The 22,755-nt window shown below is 41.5% G+C and overlaps 1 protein-coding gene across 2 annotated transcripts in view; it reads left to right on the top strand.

The window, feature by feature from the left end:
• Nucleotides 1–22,755, top strand: part of opcml (opioid binding protein/cell adhesion molecule-like) — a 479,068-nt gene that overhangs the window by 443,595 nt on the left and 12,718 nt on the right. For both annotated transcript variants that reach the window (XM_041886366.2, XM_041886365.2), the window contains 3 exons: nucleotides 14,554–14,688; nucleotides 15,286–15,406; nucleotides 19,183–19,334. In XM_041886366.2, the coding sequence (XP_041742300.2) occupies nucleotides 14,554–14,688; nucleotides 15,286–15,406; nucleotides 19,183–19,334 (408 nt within the window). The remainder of the gene's footprint in view (nucleotides 1–14,553; nucleotides 14,689–15,285; nucleotides 15,407–19,182; nucleotides 19,335–22,755) is intronic.

The following is a 22,755-nucleotide window of genomic DNA, read 5'->3' as shown; positions in this document are numbered from 1 at the left end:
AGTGTGATTGACTTGGAGTTACATTGTGTTCCCTTAATTTTTTTTGAGCAGTGTATAAAAAACATGGGGGATTGGAAGTGATGCAGACAATTACATTGATGGAAGTTACAATCTATCTGCAATATTAAGCTGATCTACCCCCCCAACAAAAACGAAACACAAACAAAACACACTAAAAAACACTAAAAAAATACATATACTATGTTGAAGTTTGAACAGGTCAGTCAGACTAAACCTACCTAATTTTGGTCTCCCCATTGACGACCATTGGTGAGCAGGCAAGAGGTGAGGCTGGAGGTAAGGTCTTCCCCAGCACCCCATTGATGGGCATGGCAACATAGATCAGCTCCTGGCCCCTCATCAACGATACTGGTCGTTCACACATTTCTAATTTTTATTTTTTTATTTCACCTTTATTTAACCAGGTAAGCCAGTTGAGAACAAGTTCTCATTTACAACTGCGACCAACACACACACAGAGCACTGATTACATTATCAATGGTGGTTATGATTAGCATGGTGGAACCAACCTGATCGCTGCGTTCACCTTTCTATTTCACTTTAGATATCATGATATGTGAAGTGAAATAGAATGATAAATGCAGCGATCAGGGTGGTTCCACTAGGCTAGGTTATGGAGGTGAATTGGAACAAAATTCGAAACTGTTTTGTCCTTTGACCAGGTCAAATGTCACCAACCTGATTCAAGTGTCCTGCCTGTTCCATTTATTGGAATGCTCACAGCGAGGGCATGTCTGCATGTTTCTCAGGGTCCTCTTGCTGGTCTTCTCTATGTTGCATATTCGACTGCAAACTGGACATCTCTTGAACAACTGCAGCAGGCAATCCTCATAAACAATGTACTTCCTCATCTTATGAGGTGGTGTTGACTAGGAGGGCCTGTGACAGGGGGATACAATAGACAGTCAAGTGGTAGTACCATATCCCTCAGCAAAGAACCCTTTTGGAGTGTAGAACTTAGCTGCTTTAAATTAGTATTTTCAAAGGTTGTGCTATACGCAATCAAAATTATTCCGTTTTCTCTCTATGCGCAGTAATGTCCTTGATATTCGGATGTCATTCCCTAAATTGGCTCTTGATCAGTAATTTCCTTCTTTTGAAAGGCAAATATGATATTACTTGAATATGTGAATTTCTCTGTCATACCGCTGTTCAAAGAAATATCAGAATACATTCTGAATCTACAAGGAATAATTCCTTTTGAAGAGTAATGTCCTACTTAGGGCCCGATTCAGACAGGAAATGTATGCCTTTCCTAAGCACACCTTTCCTACGCACTTCTAAGAAGTTGGTATTCAGACTTACAGTACCTTATGCAGGTGCGTAACAGGCTTTGCAGGCCTGGTTCACTTGCGTGCGCTGAATACATTTAATTAAATAGCTGAAAACCCTCCCACTTGCTGGCAAAAATATATTCTCGTGGAGTTTTCATTCAATAGGGTTTTCAGTACATTTATCTAAAGCCATCCCTTAAAATTTGGTGTACCTTTAATAAAAACATTCTCGACAGACTCACTAGAATATATGGAGAAAACGGTTCAGAATATTAGGGATCGATGAATGAAAGCCATGTAAATACACGCATATTCATTTTCAGCACCAATTGGTAGATTTTAAAATACTCTGAACTTATATATTATTTAGGGTTATTTATGAATAGTTTTAAAAAACTGGTTTGGAGAGCTTTTATGCCCAAACTATATTGGTGAATCAAAAAAGATTAATCCTGAAAGTTGCCATATTCAATTGTTCAATCCATAAAATATTGAAAGTGAGAAAAGTGTAGGGGTTGAAATATTTTTTTCAAAGACTCCAGCCACCTAAGTCATAGACTGTTCTCTCTGCTACCGCACAACAAGCAGTACCGATGCACCAAGTCTGGAACCAACAGGACCCTGAACAGCTTCTACCCCCAAGCCATAAGACTGCTAAATAGTTAACCAAATAGTTACCCGGACTATCTGCATTGACCCCCCTTTGCACTTACTCTTTTGACTCATCACATACGCTGCTGCTGCTGTTTATTATATATCCTGTTGCCTAGTCACTTTACCCCTACCCATATGTACATGCAGTGCCTTCAGAAAGTATTGACTTTTTCCCCTTGACTTTCTCCACATTTTGTTGTGTTACAGCCTGAATTTTAAATTGATTAAATTGAGATTTTGTGTCACTGGCCTACACACAACACCCCACAATGTCGAAGTGAATTATGTTTTTAGAAATTTTTACAAATTAATTAAATATGAAAAGCTGAAATGTCTTTAGGCAGTAAGTATTCAACCCCTTTGTTATGGCAAGTCTAAATAAGTTCAGGAGAAAAAATGTGCTTAACAAGTCACATAATAAGTTGCATGAACTCATTCTGTGTGCAATAATACTATTTAACATGATTTTTTTATTGACTGCCTCATCTCTGTACCCAACACATACAATTATCTGTAAGGTCCTTCAGTCGAGCAGTGAATTTCTAACACAGATTCAACCACAAAGACCAGGGAGGTTTTCCAATGCCTCTCAAAGAAGGTCACCAATTAGTAGATGGGTAAAAATTAAAAAAGAAGACATTGAATATCCCTTTGAGCATGGTGAAGTTATTAATTACACTTTGGATGGTATATCAAAACACCCAGTCACTACAAAGATACAGGCACCCTTCCTAACTCAGTTGCCGGAGAAGAAGGAAAACACTTAGGGATTTCACCATGAGGGCAATGGTGACTTTAAAACATTTATAGAGTTTCAAGGCTGTGATAGAAAACTGAGGATGGATCATCAACATTGTAGTTACTCCACAATACTAACCTAATTGACAGAGTGAAAAGAAGGAAGCCTGTATAGAATACAAATAATCCAAAACATGCATCATGTTTGCCACAAGTCACTAAAGTAATTCTGCAAAAAATGTGGCAAAGCAAATAACTTTTTGTCCTGAATACAAAATGTTATTTTGGGGGAAAATACAATACAACACATTACTGAGTACCACTCTCCATATTTTAAAGCATAGCGGTGGCTGTATCATGTTATGGGTATGCTTGTAATCATTATGGACTGGGGAGTTTTTCAGGATAAACAATAAATGGAATGGAGCTAAGCACAGGCAAAATCCTAGAGGAAAACCTGGTTCAGTCTGCTTTCCACCAGACACTGTGTCACGTTCGTTTAAGGACGGGTCAGACCAAGGCGCAACGTGAAATGCATACATGTTTATTTCAACGATAAACAAAAGAACAAACCAACAAACCGTGAAGTCCTAAGGCTAAACACAATACAAGCCTCTAACACGGAACAAGATCCCACAACAAATGAGTGCCAACAGGCTACTTAAGTATGATCCCCAATCAGAGACAACGAGCGACAGCTGCCTCTGATTGGGAATCACACCCGGCCAAACATAGAAATACACAACCTAGAAAGAGAACATAGAAAATACAACATAGAACTCCACACCCTGACTCAACATACTAGAGTCCCATAAGTCAGGGCGTGACAGTACCCCCCCCCAAAGGTGCGGACTCCGACCGCACAAACCTTACATAACAGGGTAGGGTCCGGGTGGGCATTCCGCCTCGGAGGCGGATCCGGCTTCGGGCGTGACGACCACATTCTCTCAGCCTCCCCGTTGCACCCCTGGTCTGGTCTGGACCTCGGCGCGCTGCTTCCCCTCTCCTTCCTCCCACGATACACCAAGCCCTGTCTGGACCCTGGTGTGGGAGACCCCGAACCTGGAGAGGGGCTGACGTCTGGGTCTGGATCGGAGCCGCAGACCGGAGCTGGACCGGGCACCGGTGGAGCGGACTGCTCTGGCTCCGGAGTGAAGCTGCTGACCGGAGCTGGACTGTGCACCGGTGGAGCGGACTGCTCTGGCTCTGGAGTGGAGCTGCTGACTGGAGCTGGACTAAACCCTGGTGGAGCGGACTACTCTGGTTCCGGAGTGGATCCATTGACCGGAGCTGGACTAGGCACCGGTGGAGCAGACTGCTCTGGCTCCGGAGTGGAACAGCTGACCGGTGCCGGACCAGGCACTGGTGGAACGGGCACGGGCCGTGCCGGACTGGACACATGCACCACTGGTCTGGTGCGAGGAGCAGGCACGGGCCGGTCCGGACTAGGAACACACACCACTGGCTTGGTGCAAGGAGCAGGAACGGGCCGGGCCGGACTGGCGACACGCACCACTGCCTTGGTGCGGGGAGCAGGCACGGGTCGTACCGGACTGGGAACACGCACCACTTGTCTGGTGCGAGGAGCAGGAACGGGCCGGGCCGGACTGGCGACACGCACCACTGGCTTGGTGCGAGGCACAGGAACAGGCCGGGCCGGACTGGCAACACGCACCACTGGCTTGGTGCGGGGAGCAGGAACGGGCCGGGCTGGACTGGGAACACGCACTACTGGCTTGGTGCGAGGAACAGGAACGGGCCGGGCCGGACTGGCGACACGCACCACTGGCTTGGTGCGGGGAGCAGGCACGGGCCGTATCGGACTGGGAAAACGCACCACTGGCCTGGTGCGAGGAACAGGAACGGGCCGGGCCGGACTGGCCACACGCACCACTGGCCTGGTGCGAGGAACAGGAATGGGCCGGGCCGGACTGGCCACACGCACCACTGGCTTGGTGCGGGGAGCAGGCACGGGCCGTACCGGACTGTAGAGGCAGACTGGAGGTCTGGAGCGGAGAGCTGGCACAACCCGTCCTGGCTGGATGCCCACTTTTGCACGGCACGTGCGTGGTGCTAGCACAGGACGCACTGGACTGTGCCGGCGCACTGGCGACACAGTGCGTAGCTCCGCATAACACGGATCCTGCACGGTCACACGCTTCCTAGCGTGAGTACGGGGAGTTGGCTCTGCTCTGAACCCAGGCTCCGCCAACCACCCCGTGTGCCCCCCCAAAAAATGTTCTTGGGGCTGCTTCTCAGGCTTTCGTCATGACCGCGTCCTCTTGGGTCGCCATTTCTCCTCTCCTGCCTGGGCTTCCTCCTTCGCCCAGGATCCTCTACCGGCTACTCTCTCCTTCTCCACCCTCATCCCTTTCAGGGCCTCCATCTGCTTGGCCAGATCCTCTCTTATCTCCCCCCAAGTCCATGATCTCTGCTCCACTACCTGTGTCCAGGGTGTCTGCTGCTCCTGGGCACGCTGCTTGGTCCGTGTTTGGTGGGATCTTCTGTCACGTTCATTGAAGGACAGGTCAGACCAAGGCACAGCGTGAAATGCATACATGTTTATTTCAACGATAAACACAAGAACAAACCAACGAAACGTGAAGTCCTATGGCTAATCACAATACAAGCCTCTAACATGGAACAAGATCCCACAACAAATGAGTGCCAACAGGCTACTTAAGTATGATCCCCAATCAGAGACAACGAGCGACAGCTGCCTTTGATTGGGAATCACACCCGGCCAAACATAGAAATACACAACCTAGAAAGAGAACATAGAAAATACAACATAGAACTCCACACCCTGACTCAACATACTAGAGTTTCCATAAGTCAGGGCGTGACACACTGGGAGATGAATTCACCTTTCAGCGGGACAATAACCTAAAACACAAGGCCAAATCTACACTGGAGTTGCTTACCAAGAAGACAGTGAATGTTCCTGTAAGTAAGCATTTCACTTAGTCTACACCGGTTATTTACGAAGAATATGACAAATAAAATGTTATTTGATTGAAACAGTAGTCCTATCAATCTACCCTAATAATCCTCACTAATCGTGGAACTGTGATGACAACGGTCCAGTCATCATGAACCGAGGGCCATGCTTCAGGTATAAACTGCTACATATTGTCTGTGTTACATCATGATGTACCAAATTATTGCACAACTTGTAATACGTTAGCCTAATATGATCCTCGTTTGCTAGCGATCCTCAGGAACAACCACTTGAATGTGACAGAAGAAAGAAAGGTAACAATGTAATGGCATGATGCAAAATGTAAGGAAACTAACACTAAAGTGACAGTTATAAATGTATGTGGGTATGACTGACGGTGGCTACTGATAGTGTCTAATATTTAACACGATACAAATTGTTTTTAAAAAATACAATGAAAAGTCCAGGCATATAATTAAAACTTTCTAGAAATCACAAATCAGCTTGGTAGGTTTGGCGCTATACTATATACACATGGCTACAGAAGCCTATAGCTTGGGTCTCCAAATGTCATCCCTGCAAGTTATAAGGCCAGCATTTCTTAAACTTTACAAACTGTGGAAAAGCTGATATGTTGATATGCTTTAGTTTGCTGCCTTATGACTGGTTTCACATTTGTCTCCAATGCTCATAAGGTAAAATAGATCTAAAACAATTGTAATTTATATTTACAATCCCCTTATCCAAACGGCTTACTCATTTTCCTAGCTCTTATCAATAGCTCTTAACAATTTGTAAATTACAGTACATGGAGAATAGTGTTATTTATATTGAAAAAAAAAACGAAAGTAGATGTTGTTGTATGGATCTCTGTTGTCATTTGTGGAAGCCTACCCAATACTCATACCTCAACACTTACTGTTATGTCAATCTCATCCAAGTAAAATCTGGGATCTGCTGTCAAAATATAAATAATAATACTTTTTTTCAAATGACATAGAAAAGAGTGTCCATATTTAGAATACCTACAAGCTATTTAATTATTTGTCAGCTCTTGTTAAATTATTTTACTAGTCTCATCCTAATGCATTTTGATAGGCATGTAATTCCCCCTCCTGTCCAATTTGTGGGATATTTTTTCTCAATTACGCTCTCTCAATTATCCTCCTCCTTATTTCATTAATAATAGGCCTACATTGTGAGAACTGCTCACCAGTTCAATTACTTTTATTATATCTTAATCACCAAACCTTTTGCATAGAGGTCAGAGGCAAATATTGTGAGGGAAATCATATTGTTACAGCCAGTGGACAATTGGAGACCTGGGTTCTATTCAGTAGGCACTAGACGGGAGAAAACGTTTTGATACGAGGAGTGAAATGGGGATTTAAAACTTGAACTTGTCCAGTAACAAAAAACAGCTGTTGGATAGGGCACATAAACGGTGTGCCCTACTGAACACCATCTGGTTACTGAATTGGTTTTTCTATACAATTTAGCCTACTTATTCACTGTAGCTGTGTGAAGCTGTGCCAGTTGATAACATAACAATTTAAAACAAATTTGGATCAGAAACCTGTCTTTACCACATCCCTTTGATTGTCCACTGGCTGTAACAATATGATTGACAACAGAGATCCACACAGTAACTCTTGATGAAAATCTGTGATGGACATAATTGATTCACGATCCATGATTATCTTCCATCTATACTGTACGCAGAATTTACTTACATCATTAAGCTTTATATTAGCCAATATTAAGCCAACAAATATTAATAACTCCTTTGACAGGTTTTGAAAGAATACAGCTATACATGTATACGTTTCCAATGAACATGGTTATGTCTTGGAATCACATTTCCTATTCACTTGCATGTGCTATTATTTTTAGTGTGTTGGATTGATGCCCAGAGCATTGAGGAGAGGTCAGAGTGCTCAATGAGAGGAATCTTTTGAGAAACACTTTGGATTTTACTGTACATATGTTGGTTAAAAAACAACTATACTGTTTGGCTAACATGTTTGACTTTGTTCATCAGAGGTTATGTGAAACAGCAACTTGTGATGTAATAGTGCTGCATTGTGGATTCAAAGTGGATTCAGAGTTACCTGTTTAATTTCCAGGTAATGTACCTAAGTGTTTACATACATTACAGCACTACACTTACACAACTGTTAACTGCACAAATTCTCAAGTGCCCTAATCTGCCCTGCAAAAAGATTAAAGATCTAAATAGCGACATTATAAATGAACCAGGGTGTAAATCACTTGAAGTGAGCCTACTGTGTGCCTGTGTGTGAATGTGCCTCTATCCTGCTAAGAGATTGTTTTGTCCTCTTCTCTCTGCTATACAGTAGTAGCTAAGTCCCCGGTACACTCCCATTATTTTCAATATAACCACCCCTTATCAAGTTTCTCAGCAGTCTCCTAATTGGTTTACGCATACAAAAGTCATAATCAACGCTTTGAAGACCTATTAGGGGCCATTCCATCCGGCGATGATTGCATATTGCAATTCGATGTGTTGACAAACATTAATAATGGTCAATGGTTTATTATAAAATCATTAGCACTCTAATATCTCATTATAAGTGGAACGTCTTCCCATAATGCGTTCATATTAATTTATTGCAAACCAGAAAGGTAGGAGCTAAAGCTACAGACAACCCTGCTCCCCTTAGCCAGCTCAAACTGGGGAAATACGGAGAATACAAGACAGAACATGGCTTCAATCATAGGACAGACTTCATATCAGATTAGTGTAACAGTATCCAACGGCCTATTTTAACTGATTGAATAAGATATACAGGTAATTGCCAAAATAAAGGAAACACCAACATACACTGAGTGTACAAAACATTAAGAACACCTACTCTTTCCATGACAGACTGACCAGGTGAATCCAGGTGAAAGCTATGATCCCTTATTGATGTCACTTGTTAAATCCACTTAAATTAGTATAGATGAAGGTGAGGAGATAGGTTAAAGAAGGATTTTTAAGCCTTAAGACAATTGAGACATGGATTGTGTATGTGTGCCATTCCGAGGGTGAATGGGCAAGACAAAATATTTAAGTGCCTTTGAATGGGGTGTGCCAGGCACACTGGTTTGAGTGTGTCGAGAACTGTAATGCTGCTGGGTTTTTCACGCCCAACAGTTTCCCGTGTGTATCAAGAATGGTCCACCACCCAATGGACATCAAGCCAACTTGACACAACTGTGGGAAGCATTGGAGTTAACATGGGCCAGCATCTCTGTGGAACGCTTTCGACACCTTGTAGAGTCCATGCCCCAAAGACATTGAGGCTGTTCTGAGGGCAATAGGGGGTGCAACTCAATATTAGGAAGGTGTTCCTAATGTTTTGTACACTCAGTGTATGTGGTTCTTTGGTTGAAGGGTTCAATTACCACAGGTCAGTGTCTGTCTATGTTGATGCTGTGTGTGTGTATGCATGCGTGCGTGTTGTTTTCCCTCATAAAAGTGTGCCAAACCCCAAAGGTGTGGTTGTTACAACCAAGAGACTTGCCTATGGCAAATGTGCACTCACTCTCCACTCTCATCAAGCTACTCCATCATCCTTTGAGAACTCAGTGATTGATGCAAAGAAGTCCACGTGAAGTGTACGTGGAGAGCCTGTTGTTTTCGATGCTAATCTCAATAATGTAGCCGGGGCCTAGCTTATCTCTGGGGCTTTAAACCAGAGGTGGAAGAGATGGGATGGCTCTATTATTAATTTCTCCTCATGCAGTCCCAGTCACTCTCGCCCTTTAACAATCTAATAAGCCTTCTCTCACTGTGGACAGACAATTCCATAATGGCTGCGGGATTATTAGGGAGGTTGTTGGCTGTAATTGCAATGTGCCTCTGGCTTTGTTTACGCTTACATCTCCCTAACTCAAATCAGCGATCGGTCTCGCATCGGAGTCAATCAAAAGCTGCATTCTCCCGTTAGGTGTTTATTTATACGGTTCTCGTTTACTTTTCTAATGCACAGATGATCTGTCTCCCTTGTCAATGCAATCACTTTGTTGTAGAACCATGCACAATAGAAGAGGAAGGGAAGTGAGTATCATTGTAGGTTGAAAATAGTTTGATCTATAAAGATTGAGGTTTTGTGTTCTTGTCTTGAATTTAGCAGGGACTTTGGAGAAATCGCGCTGCTGTTGACAATTTCCAGTCACTTCCAGTTCCATTGTTGTTTGTGTCAAAGTATTCAAGGCAAATCTGTTTTTCAGTTTAGAAATGTTGAGGCACTTTTTGAGGCACAATGTCCTGTCTTCTGAAAAAAATCAACAATTTGTATTGATGGATGCAATTCAAGACTTTAAGTCTGGGAAAACTCCAGGGTTGGATGGCATACCAGTCGAAGAATACCAAACCTTTTTTGATATACTAAGATGACCGCTATTAGCATGTTTTAACCACTCCTATGTAAATGGTAGATTATCTGACACTCAAGAAGAAGGTCTGATCTCATTATTACTGAAACAGGATACAAGTGGAAAATATAAAGAGCCCCTTACACTTCAGTGTTGTGATGCAAAAATTCTAGCAAAATGTATAGCGCATAGAATTAAAAAGGTATTGTCGGATATTATTAATTCTAATCCGACAGGTTTTTTTACAAGGAAGATACATTGGAGATAATATAAGGCAAGTATTGGAAACAATAGAACATTATTGAAAATTGGAGAAACCAGGCCTGCTATTCATAGCAGACTTCGAAAAGGCATTTGATAAAGTACGACTGGGGTTTATATATAAATGCCTGGAGCATTTCAATTTTGGTGAATCTCTTATAAAATGGGTCAAAATCATGTATAGTAAACCTAGGTGTAAAATAGTAAATAATGGCTATTTCTCCGAAAGTTTTAAACTGTCAAGAGGAGTGAAACAAGGTTGTCCACTGTCGGCATATCTATTTATTGTGGCCATCGAGATGTTAACTATTAAAATCAGATCCAACAATAATATCAGGGGATTAGAAATCCAGGGCTTAAAAACAAAGGTGTCATTGTACGCTGATGATTCATGTTTTCTTTTAAATCCACAACTAGAATCACTCCACAGCCTCATAGAGGATCTAGATTATTATCTAGATACATTTTCTAACCTCTCTGGATTACAACCAAATTATGACAAATGTACTATATTACGTATTGGATCAATAAAATATACAATTTTTACATTGCCATGTAGTTTACCAATACAATGGTCTGATGGTGATGTGGATATACTCGGAATACATATCCCAAAGGAAATAAATGATCTCACTTCAATAAATTATAATAGAAAGTTAGCAAAAATAGATAAGATCTTGCTACCATGGAAAGGTGGGTGCCTGTCAATTTTTGGAAAAATCACCCTGATTAACTCTTTAGTATTATCCCAGTTTACCTATTTGCTTATGGTCTTGCCTACGCCTAGCGAACAGTTTTTAAAATTATATGAGAAAAAAATATTCAATGTTATTTGGAACGGCAAGCCAGACAAAATTAAACGGGCCTATTTATATAATTAATATGAATTTGGAGGACAGAAATTATTAAATATTAAAGCATTAGACCTATCACTAAAAGCTTCAGTCACACAAAAGTTATACTTAAATCCGAACTGGTTCTCTAGCAAATTAGTAAGATTGTCTCACCCAATGTTCAAGAATGGCCTTTTTCCCTTTATTCAGATTACAACCACTCACCTTCAGTTATTTGAAAAGGAAATCATCTCCCAGATATCACTATTTCTAAAACAAGCCATAGAAAGTTGGTTGCAATTTCAATTTAATCCTCCAGAAACGACAGAACAAATAATGCCACAAATATTGTGGTCAAACTCAAATATACTAATTGACAAAAAACCTTTTTTTTGACAAAATGTTTAAAAAAAGGTATAATCTTTGTAAATGATATCATTGGTAGGACTGGTGGAGTTATGTCGCACATGCAGCTAACAAAAACATATGGAAATGTCTGCTCTACCCAAAATTACAACCAAATAATTGCAGCCTTACCGCAAAAATGGAAGAGGAAAGTGGAAGGAGGAGAAAGTAAGGAACTTATCTGTCGGCCTTACATTAAAGAACATAATTGGTTAAGGAAAACTGTGATAAATAAAAAGGTATATCAGTTTCATTTAAGGACCAAAGGATTGACAGCCGTCCCATATAGATTGCAAAATAGTTGGGAAGAGATTTTTGATGTACCGATCCCATGGCATAGTGTTTATGAACTGATACGCAAAACGACACCGGATTCAAAACTTAGAATCTTTCAATTTAAATTATTATATAAAATTCTTGCTACCAATAGAATGTTATTTACAGTGGGGAAAAAAAGTATTTAGACAGCCACCAATTTTCAAGTTCTCCCACTTAAAAAGATGAGAGAGGCCTGTAATTTTCATCATAGGAACACGTCAACTATGACAGACAAATTGAGAAGAAAAAAAATCCAGAAAATCACATTGTAGGATTTTTAATGAATTTATTTGCAAATTATGGTGGAAAATAAGTATTTGGTCACCTACAAACAAGCAAGATTTCTGTCTCTCACAGACCTGTAACTTCTTCTTTAAGAGGCTCCTCTGTCCTCCACTCGTTACCTGTATTAATGGCACCTGTTTGAACTTGTTATCAGTATAAAAGACACCTGTCCACAACCTCAAACAGTCACACTCCAAACTCCACTATGGCCAAGACCAAAGAGCTGTCAAAGGACACCAGAAACACAATTGTAGACCTGCACCAGGCTGGGAAGACTGAATCTGCAATAGGTAAGCAGCTTGGTTTGAAGAAATCAACTGTGGGAGCAATTATTATGAAATGGAAGACATACAAGACCACTGATAATCTCCCTCGATCTGGGGCTCCACGCAAGATCTCACCCTGTGGGGTCAAAATGATCACAAGAACGGTGAGCAAAAATCCCAGAACCACACGGGGGGACCTAGTGAATGACCTGCAGAGAGCTGGGACCAAAGTAACAAAGCCTACCATCAGTAACACACTACGCCGCCAGGGACTCAAATCCTGCAGTGCCAGACGTGTCCCCCTGCTTAAGCCAGTACATGTCCAGGCCCGTCTGAAGTTTGCTAGAGTGCATTTGGATGATCCACAAGAGGATTGGGAGAATGTCATATGGTCAGATGAAACCAAAATATAACTTTTTGGTAAAAACTCAACTCGTCGTGTTTGGAGGACAAAGAATGCCGAGTTGCATCCAAAGAACACCATACCTACTGTGAAGCATGGGGGTGGAAACATCATGCTTTGAGGCTGTTTTTATGCAAAGGGACCAGGACGACTGATCCGTGTAAAGGAAAGAATGAATGGGGCCATGTATCGTGAGATTTTGAGTGAAAACCTCCTTCCATCAGCAAGGGCATTGAAGATGAAACGTGGCTGGGGCTTTCAGCATGACAATGATCCCAAACACACCGCCCGGGCAACGAAGGAGTGGCTTCGTAAGAAGCATTTCAAGGTCCTGGAGTGGCCTAGCCAGTTTCCAGATCTCAACCCCATAGAAAATCTTTGGAGGGAGTTGAAAGTCTGTGTTGCCCAGCGACAGCCCCAAAACATCACTGCTCTAGAGGAGATCTGCATGGAGGAATGGGCCAAAATACCAGCAACAGTGTGTGAAAACCTTGTGAAGAACGTTTGACCTGTGTCATTGCCAACAAAGGGTATATAACAAAGTATTGAGAAACTTTTGTTATTGACCAAATACTTATTTTCCACCATAATTTGCAAATAAATTCATTAAAAATCCTACAGTGTGATTTTCTGGATTTTTTTTCCTCATTTTGTCTGTCATAGTTGACGTGTACCTATGATGAAAATTACAGGCCTCTCTCATCTTTTTAAGTGGGAGAACTTGCACAATTGGTGGCTGACTAAATACTTTTTTCCCCACTGTATATGGGGGATACAATCTTCCCAGCTCTGCAGATTTTGCTGCAAAGAGACAGAATCATTAGATCATTTGTTTTGGTACTGTCCATTTGTAGCTTGTTTTTGGATACAGGTCCAGGAATGGCTAAAGGATTGCAATATTTACCTGGAGCTAACCCTGCAGATAGCACTATTGGGTGATCTGAAAAGTCATAGTCAATCGATCAATAACATAATAATACTATTAGCAAAAATCTGTAGAAACAATGAGAATAAAAAGGTTCAGAACTTTTGTAAGACATCACAGTACAGTTGAAATATATATGGCAAATAGAAATCCTATATGGATGGTGTTAAAAGATAGATGGGAGGTGTTGAATGGAATTGAAGGATGGGACTAATAACAACTAACAACAAACAATAACAAGATAACTAATAATGTAGGCACACTGTGTCCATAATAAGTGTATGTGTTGTAGGTTGGGAGCTTTTGTGAAGGAGCACAGTTAGAAAGATATGGCATATAGAAGCAAACCGGATGGACATCATGAAAATGATCGGATGTTGAGCAATGTTACGTTGTAGTGTCTGATGTATAGATGAAAGGTATGGTCTGCACTCACTTGCAATAATAAATCATAAGGTTGTATAGCCTACACGCTACCTTAGTCAATGTGGCAGACTCCTTGAAAGGTTGATTTCCATGCATCTTGGATATCACACCTGTTTAACCTGGTTGCAAGTACTGTTTCATGCTCAGTAGACCATTAGAAAATGGAAGTATGTTTACATGCATATGTGTGTGTCAAATTCAAGAGCTGCTGCTAGGAATTTGTTATGGTTCTGTGAATTTTTATGTAATTAACTAGGTTTGAGTTGTTATGTGGCTTTTGGGGAGCCATTTTAGATCAAATTGAAATTATTAGTCAGGTAATGAAACTGCACTTTAATCATGTGGGGTTTTTGGGAATACCTTGTGCACCTCTGTATGCTTTCTACTTTTAAAAACGGATGTTTTTGTGTTCTTTTTCAGGCCACAAATTTGTCACTGAAGGGGAATATGTTGATATGACAGCGATCACTAAAGAACAGTCGGGATCGTATGAATGCATCTCCTCCAATGACATCTCAGCCCCAGATGTGAGGACGGTGAAAGTCACAGTCAATTGTAAGCATAAAAACAAACAATGACGCCAAACACCTCAACACTCAAACAAATAAATAGTCCGCTAATTTGGCTCTTTTATCAGCTGCATGGTTTTTCAAGGCTGTTGTTGATCCAAGCTTGTTTTAAGAGCTTACTGGGGTTATTAAGTTCATTTAAGAAGCCTTTTGTTAGTTTAGCATGCTAGCTCGAATGTACATTGGTATCAACAGAAAACATACTGAAGGACTTTTCAGATTATTCAGAATAACAGATACTTCACCTGTTTGAAACAGTTCAGTTTAAAGGACATCAAATTAATGGTTATGAGGTAGGTAGACACAGCAATATGACATCATTCACAAAAGCATCATTTCAATCTTTCAAGACAGCAAAAACAGTCTGTTTCCAATGTGCACCCTCCCGTGAGGTATACCCACACTAGGAATACCCAATAGTGTCAGTCTTGGTAGATCAGAATGTTGGTGTTGATTTCTTTAAGCAGGAAGTTGCCCAGCGGTGTGTGATGATGTCATATTGCTGAGTCTACCTTTAATGATAAAAATGGATATGTACCGCTATAAAACTAATTTAATAACCTCAATGTCATGCATCCTACAGACGCTCCCTTCATTTCGAAGGCCAGGAGTACAGGTACCCCAGTGGGCCAAAAAGGGGTGCTCCAATGTGAGGCCTCTGCTGTTCCTGGTGCAGATTTTGAGTGGTACAAAGAGGACCGCAGGTAAGTCCTTACATGTTTTATTTTTTTAATATAGTCTATGTTTTAAATGTCCAATGCAGCCATTTAAATCTCAATATCAAATCATTTCTGGGTAACAATTATGTACCTTACTGTGATTGTTTTCGATTAAAATTGTAAAAAAAGAAACATAAATAGCTTCTTAGCAAAGAGCAATTTCTCAAGCAAGAATTTTGTTAGGACTGTCTGGGAGTGGTCTGAGTGGGGAGGGGAAAACTGAAAAGTAGCTGTTATTGGCAGAGAGGTTTGGAACTGCATTTCTTATTTGTCTAGTAACTATTATAAACCGGGTAGTTTGGATACTGGATGCTGATTGGCTAAAGCAGCATTCAGCCGTGTGTATGTGAGATCGTATACCACGTTTTGCCTTTTCACCTTGATATCATTGCACCTTTTCAACTTGATAAAATGGCTACATCAACAATAGTTTGACATGCCCATGTAGAAAATAAGTGTTTAAATGAACTTGAGACAAACAAGAACAATGTGAAACAAACAAAGTGGGCACTTACCTGCTTCACTGACTGGTGTGTGGAAAAATGATACATTGTGAGTTTGGGAATACAACAAAAACGGAGCTGAACGACATACTATAGGACTTTTATGGTTCAGTAAGTAACAAGAATGGCGAAGAATATGGGATTAGCAGCTACACTGGACAGTTTCTCATGGAATATACAGAAGGACACCGAATTCACAACAAGCAACAATGTGTTTGTCGGCGTAATTAAAAAGTTGAGGAAAGAGGGGCGCGACAAAGCTGCCTACACTCAGCAGCTCATCAAACAATCTAAGGCTCTGGACACTGAAACACCTGATGGTTTGGTGAACAAAGTATGGTTTGATGTTCAACTTCATTTTGGTCGAAGGGGGAATGAGGGAAACCGTCTGCTGAAACCTGATTCATTTAATATATGTACAGACGAGAATGGCCTACAGTATGCGACTCTCTCATTCAACAAACCCACAAAAAACCACAAGGACTCGCAGGAGAAGAACAGGGAGAGTGGAAGGGGATTCATGTTTGAACTGCCGGGTGATCCCCTCTGCTCGGTAGCTTCGCTTAAGTAGCATCGATCCCTCATTCCCTCCAACGCCCCGGCTTTATACCTCCTCCCGAAATGGAAAGCAGTGAACGGATACATATGGTATGTAACTGTTAGCTAGCTAGCTAAATCAAATTTACAATATAACTGGTAGCTATGTAGGCCTAACTATTAGCTAACGTTATTGTCTTTTATATGTTTCAGGTACACAAAAGAGCCGATGGGAATGAACACCCTCGCAACAATGTTGCCAAAGATCTGCAAAATAGCTGGCACGTCGCAGATTTACACAAACAACTGCCTCCGAACCACCATGATCCAGAAACAGTTGGATGCCGGACTAGAGGCACGAGAAATAATGTCTGTCAGTGGACACAGATCCGAAACCTCTCTTCAAAGTTACTGGAGGCCAAATCTGGAAGCGAGGAGCACTATTCTCTCTGACAACAAAGCAGCAACTCCCCCAGCAAAAATAATGGCATCCATATCCAGCAGCATGGATCCAACAAACGACAACATAGGCAAGCCAACAACAAACAATAACATGGGACCATTTTTTCATTCGTGCACAATAAATGGCATTATTCAGATCAACATTAATAAATAATTGCCATGTGTTAGTCATTCTAGAAGTGGCACTAATGCTCTGTTTTTGCATACATGTAATGTAAGCTTGCTAGCTAGCCTGTGGTTATGTTGCATAGCAACAAGTCTAGCAACGATACTTTTGTTTGGACTGCTTTTTCTGGCAGAATGTATTTATTATGAATTTATTTATTAAAACTATATTTTCAATATAGATGTGTCGTTCTTTGCCTTACTGTGTTGGCAAACGGTTTATAAAAGCAATAAGGCACCTCAGGGGTTAGTGATATATAGCCTATACACCACGGCTAAGGGCTGTATCCAGGCACTCCACGTTGCGTCGTGTTAAGAACATCCTTTAGCCATGGTATAAAGAAAGCGGTGTAATGTACTTAAGTAAAAATACTTTAAAGTACTACTTTTTTTGGGGCTATCTGTACTTTACTTTAATATTGATATTTTTAACAACTTTTACTTTTATTTCACTACATTCCTAAAGAAAATAACTCCCTGACACCCAAAAGTACTTGTTACATTTTGAATGCTTAGCAGGACAGGAAAATGGTCCAATTCACACACTTATCAAGAGAACATCCCTGGTCATCCCTACTGCCTCTGATCTGGCGGACTCACTAAACACAAAAGCTTTGTTTGTAAATGATGTCTGAGTGTTGGAGTGTGCCCCTGCCTATCCGTAAATAAATAAAAAATAAATAAAAAATTGTGCCGTCTGGTCTGCTTAATATAGGCAATTTGAAATGATTTATACTTTTACTTTTACTTTTGATACTTCAGTATTTTTTGCAATTACATTGACTTTTGATACTTAAGTATATTTAAAACCAAATACTTTTAAACTTTTACTCAATAGTATTTTATTGGGTGACTTTCAGTTTTACTTGAGTCATTTTCTATTAAGGTATCTTTACTTTTACTCAAGTATGACAATTGGGTACTTTTCCCACCATTGTATTTAGGCCATATACCACTCTTCCGCCTGGTGGTCATTAGACAGGCCAAAACTCTGTTTTTCAAACAGCTCTTACACTAAAAGGGCATTGTCATCATTTTCACAATTTTGACTGCACTGGGCCTTTAAGGGTCTCAGCCTTTTGTTGGTTGTTAGGAGATTTCTATCCCCCAGTTTTTTTTATTTTCCACAGGCAACATTTAATTTTGTATCATTATAACTTACTATTCAAATTACATTGCTTTCTTTGGAGGAGAACCATCATGGCCAATAAGGTCGAGTTGTATTTGTTTTTGCATAATTAGTATCTGTCAATGGGGCTGCTTTGCCTGCACAACCTCTGAGAAAGTAGATGGGTTTTTATAATGAATAACTACACTTCACAAATAAATCTTGTTTCGAAACGAACCGGCACAAGCCAGTGAAGAGTGGGGAATATTAGCGGTGCAGTCAAAGAGAAAATGTTACACAATGCAGATTGTTGTACAGCGATGCAGAGCTGTCGTCTCAGCACGACCCAGTATTAGGGCTCTAGAGACTTATTTCAGAAGTATTTTTGTCGATGTAAGTTCCCGAGACTAATAGTCTTTACCTAGCAGCCATGCTTGTGCTAAACCCTTCTCAATTACATACACATACACCAGTGGAGGCTGCTGAGGGGAGAATGGCACATAATAGTGTCTGGAACGGCACAAATGGAATGGCATTAAACACATGGAAACCATGTGTTTGAAGTATTTGATAACATTCCACCTATTCCGCTCCAGCCATTACCATGAGCCCGTCCTCCCCAATTAAGGTGCCACCAACCTCCTGTGACATACACAAATACCTACACAGCAATGCACTCAATGGGCCTTGTTCAATCAAACTTGACTGGATTATACTGACATTGTTCACAGAGTAAATAGGAAATATTTTTAGAAATTAGTGCGGCCCTCCGGACATTGTTGAAGACCGGATGCGGCCCCCGAGGCAAAAGTAGTTAGACACCCCTGGACTACACCTTCAAACCATATCCCCCAATCGGCCAAATTTGATTGAGATAAGATGTAGCTTTTAACTTCACGGCTATAGGGATTTGTTACGGATAAACATATACATTAGATATGGGATTCCAGTACCAACATTTTAAGAATGCATTTTCTTCTTTACAGACTCTTCAATGGACTGAATGGGGTTAAGATAGAGAACCAAGGTAAACAATCCATGCTTATGTTTTTGAATGTTTCTGAAGAGGACTACGGAAACTACACGTGTGTGGCCCTGAACACCATGGGGATCACCAATGCAAGTATAATCCTCTACGGTAAGACTGCCTTACTGTTACTGTTGAAGTACAATATCGGTTTAATACTGTAAATGTTATTGTGTTATTGTGTGCACTGGGGATGCAATTATAGCAATTGAAGATGCAATAGTTTATACGCAATGGCTAAAAGTATGTGGACACGTGCTCGTCGAACATCTCATTCCAAAAGGCATGGCTCGCAGTCGGCATTCGAATTAATCCCAAAGGTGTTTGATGCGATTGAGGTCAGGGCTTTGTGCAGGCCAGTCAAGTTCTTCCACACTGGTCTCAACAAACCATTTCTGTATGGACCTTTGTGCACGTGGGCATTGTCATGCTGAAACAGGAAAGGGCCTTACCCAAACTGTTGCCACAGAATCGTTTTGTATGCTGTAGCGTTCAGATTTCCCTTCACTGGAACTAAGGGGCCAAGCTCGAACCATGACAAACAGCCCCAGACCATTATTCCTCCCCCACCAAACTTTACAGTTGGCACTATGCTCGGCCATGGAAACCCATTTCATGAAGCTCCCGACTAACAGTTTTTGTGCAGACATTGCTTCCAGAGGCAGTTTGGAACTCAGTAGTGTGTGTTGCAACCGAAGACAGATGATTTTTACGCACTACGCACTTAAGCACTCAGCGGTCCCGTTCTGTGAGCTTGTGTGGCCTACCACTTCGTGGCTGAGCCATTGTTGCTCCTAGAAGTTTCCACTTCACAATAACAGCACTTAAAGTTGACCAGGGCAGCTCTAGCAGGGCAGAAATTTGATGAACTGACTTGTTGCAAAGTTGGCATCCTACAGTGAGGGAAAAAAAGTATTTGATCCCCTGCTGATTTTGTATGCTTGCCCACTGACAAAACAATTATCAGTCTATAATTTTTATGGTAGGTTTGTTTGAACAGTGAGAGACAGAATAACAACAAAAAAATCCAGAAAAATGCATGTCAAAAATTTTATAAATTGATTTGCATTTTAATGAGGGAAATAAGTATTTGACCCCTCTGCAAAACATGACTTAGTACTTGGTGGCAAAACCCTTGTTGGCAATCACAGAGGTCAGACGTTTCTTGTAGTTGGCCACCAGGTTTGCACACATCTCAGGAGGGATTTTGTCCCACTCCTCTTTGCAGATCTTCTCCAAGTCATTAAGGTTTCGAGGCTGATGTTTGGCAACTCGAACCTTCAGCTCCCTCCACATATTTTCTATGGGATTAAGGTCTGGAGACTGGCTAGGCCACTCCAGGACCTTAATGTGCTTCTTCTTGAGCCACTCCTTTGTTGCCTTGGCCATGTGTTTTGGGTCATTGTCATGCTGGAATACCCATCTACGACCCATTTTCAATGCCCTGGCTGAGGGAAGGAGGTTCTCACCCAAGATTTGACGGTACATGGCCCCGTCCATCGTCCCTTTGATGCGGTGAAGTTGTCCTGTCCCCTTAGCAGAAAAACACCCCCAAAGCATAATGTTTCCACCTCCATGTTTGACGGTGGGGATGGTGTTCTTGGGGTCATAGGCAGCATTCCTCCTCCTCCAAACACAGCGAGTTGAGTTGATGCCAAAGAGCTCGATTTTGGTCTCATCTGACCACAACACTTTCACCCAGTTTTCCTCTGAATCATTCAGATGTTCATTGGCAAACTTCAGACGGGCATGTATATGTGCTTTCTTGAGCAGGGGGACCTTGCGGGCGCTGCAGGATTTCAGTGCTTCACGGCGTAGTGTGTTACCAATTGTTTTCTTGGTGACTATGGTCCCAGCTGCCTTGAGATAATTGACAAGATCCTCCCGTGTAGTTCTGGGCTGATTCCTCACCGTTCTCATGATCATTGCAAGGTGACATCTTGCATGGAGCCCCAGGCCAAGGGAGATTGACAGTTATTTTGTGTTTCTTCCATTTGCGAATAATCGCACCAACTGTTGTCACCTTCTCACCAAGCTGCTTGGCGATGGTCTTGTAGCCTATTCCAGCCTTATGTAGGTCTACAATCTTGTCCCTGACATCCTTGGAGAGCTCTTTGGTCTTGGCCATGGTGGAGAGTTTGGAATATGATTGATTGATTGCTTCTGTGGACAGGTGTCTTTTATACAGGTAACAAGCTGAGATTAGGAGCACTCCCTTTAAGAGTGTGCTCCTAATCTCAGCTCGTTACCTGTATAAAAGACACCTGGGAGCCAGAAATCTTTCTGATTGAGAGGGAGTCAAATACTTATTTCCCTCATTAAAATGCAAATCAATTTATAACATTTTTGACATGCGTTTTTCTGGATTTTTTTGTTGTTATTCTGTCTCTCACTGTTCAAATAAACCTACCATTAAAATTATAGACTGATCATTTCTTTGTCAGTGGGCAAACGTACAAAATCACCAGGGAATCAAATAGTTTTTTCCCTCACTGTATGACGGTGCTACGTTGAAAGCCACTGAGCTCTTCAGTACGGGTCATTCTACTGCCAATGTTTGTCTATGGAGATTGCATGGCTGTGTGCTCGAATTTATACACCTCTCAGGGTGTGGCTGAAATAGCCGAATCCACTAACTTTTGCCATGTACATAGTATACCTATACTGTATACAGTGGGGGAAAAAAGTATTTAGTCAGCCACCAATTGTGCAAGTTCTCCCACTTAAAAAGATGAGAGAGGCCTGTACTTTTCATCATAGGTACATGTCAACTACGACAGACAAAATGAGAAAAAAAAATCCAGAAAATCACATTGTAGGATTTTTTATGAATTTATTTGCAAATTATGGTGGAAAATAAGTATTTGGTCAATAACAAAAGTTTCTCAATACTTTGTCATATACCCTTTGTTGGCAATGACACAGGTCAAACGTTTTCTGTAAGTCTTCACAAGGTTTTCACACACTGTTGCTGGTATTTTGGCCCATTCCTCCATGCAGATCTCCTCTAGAGCAGTGATGTTTTGGGGCTGTCGCTGGGCAACACGGACTTTCAACTCCCTCCAAAGATTTTCTATGGGGTTGAGATCTGGAGACTGGCTAGGCCACTCCAGGACCTTGAAATGCTTCTTACGAAGCCACTCCTTCGTTGCCCAGGCGGTGTGTTTGGGATCATTGTCATGCTGAAAGACCCAGCCACGTTTCATCTTCAATGCCCTTGCTGATGGAAGGAGGTTTTCACTCAAAATCTCACGATAATAATAATATGCCATTTAACAGACACTTTTATCCAAAGCGACTTACAGTCATGCGTGCATACACATTTTGTGTATGGGTGGTCCCGGGGATCGAACCCACTACCTTGGCGTTACAAGCGCCGTGCTCTACCAGCTGAGCTACAGAGGACCCATTATACATGGCCCCATTCATTCTTTCCTTTACACGGATCAGTCGTCCTGGTCCCTTTGCAGAAAAACAGCCCCAAAGCATGATGTTTCCACCCCCATGCTTCACAGTAGGTATGGTGTTCTTT

This window comes from Coregonus clupeaformis, unplaced genomic scaffold (genome assembly GCF_020615455.1).
Source record: "Coregonus clupeaformis isolate EN_2021a unplaced genomic scaffold, ASM2061545v1 scaf0016, whole genome shotgun sequence".
Lineage (NCBI taxonomy): Eukaryota > Metazoa > Chordata > Actinopteri > Salmoniformes > Salmonidae > Coregonus > Coregonus clupeaformis.
This window is presented reverse-complemented; position numbering and strand designations above follow the sequence as displayed.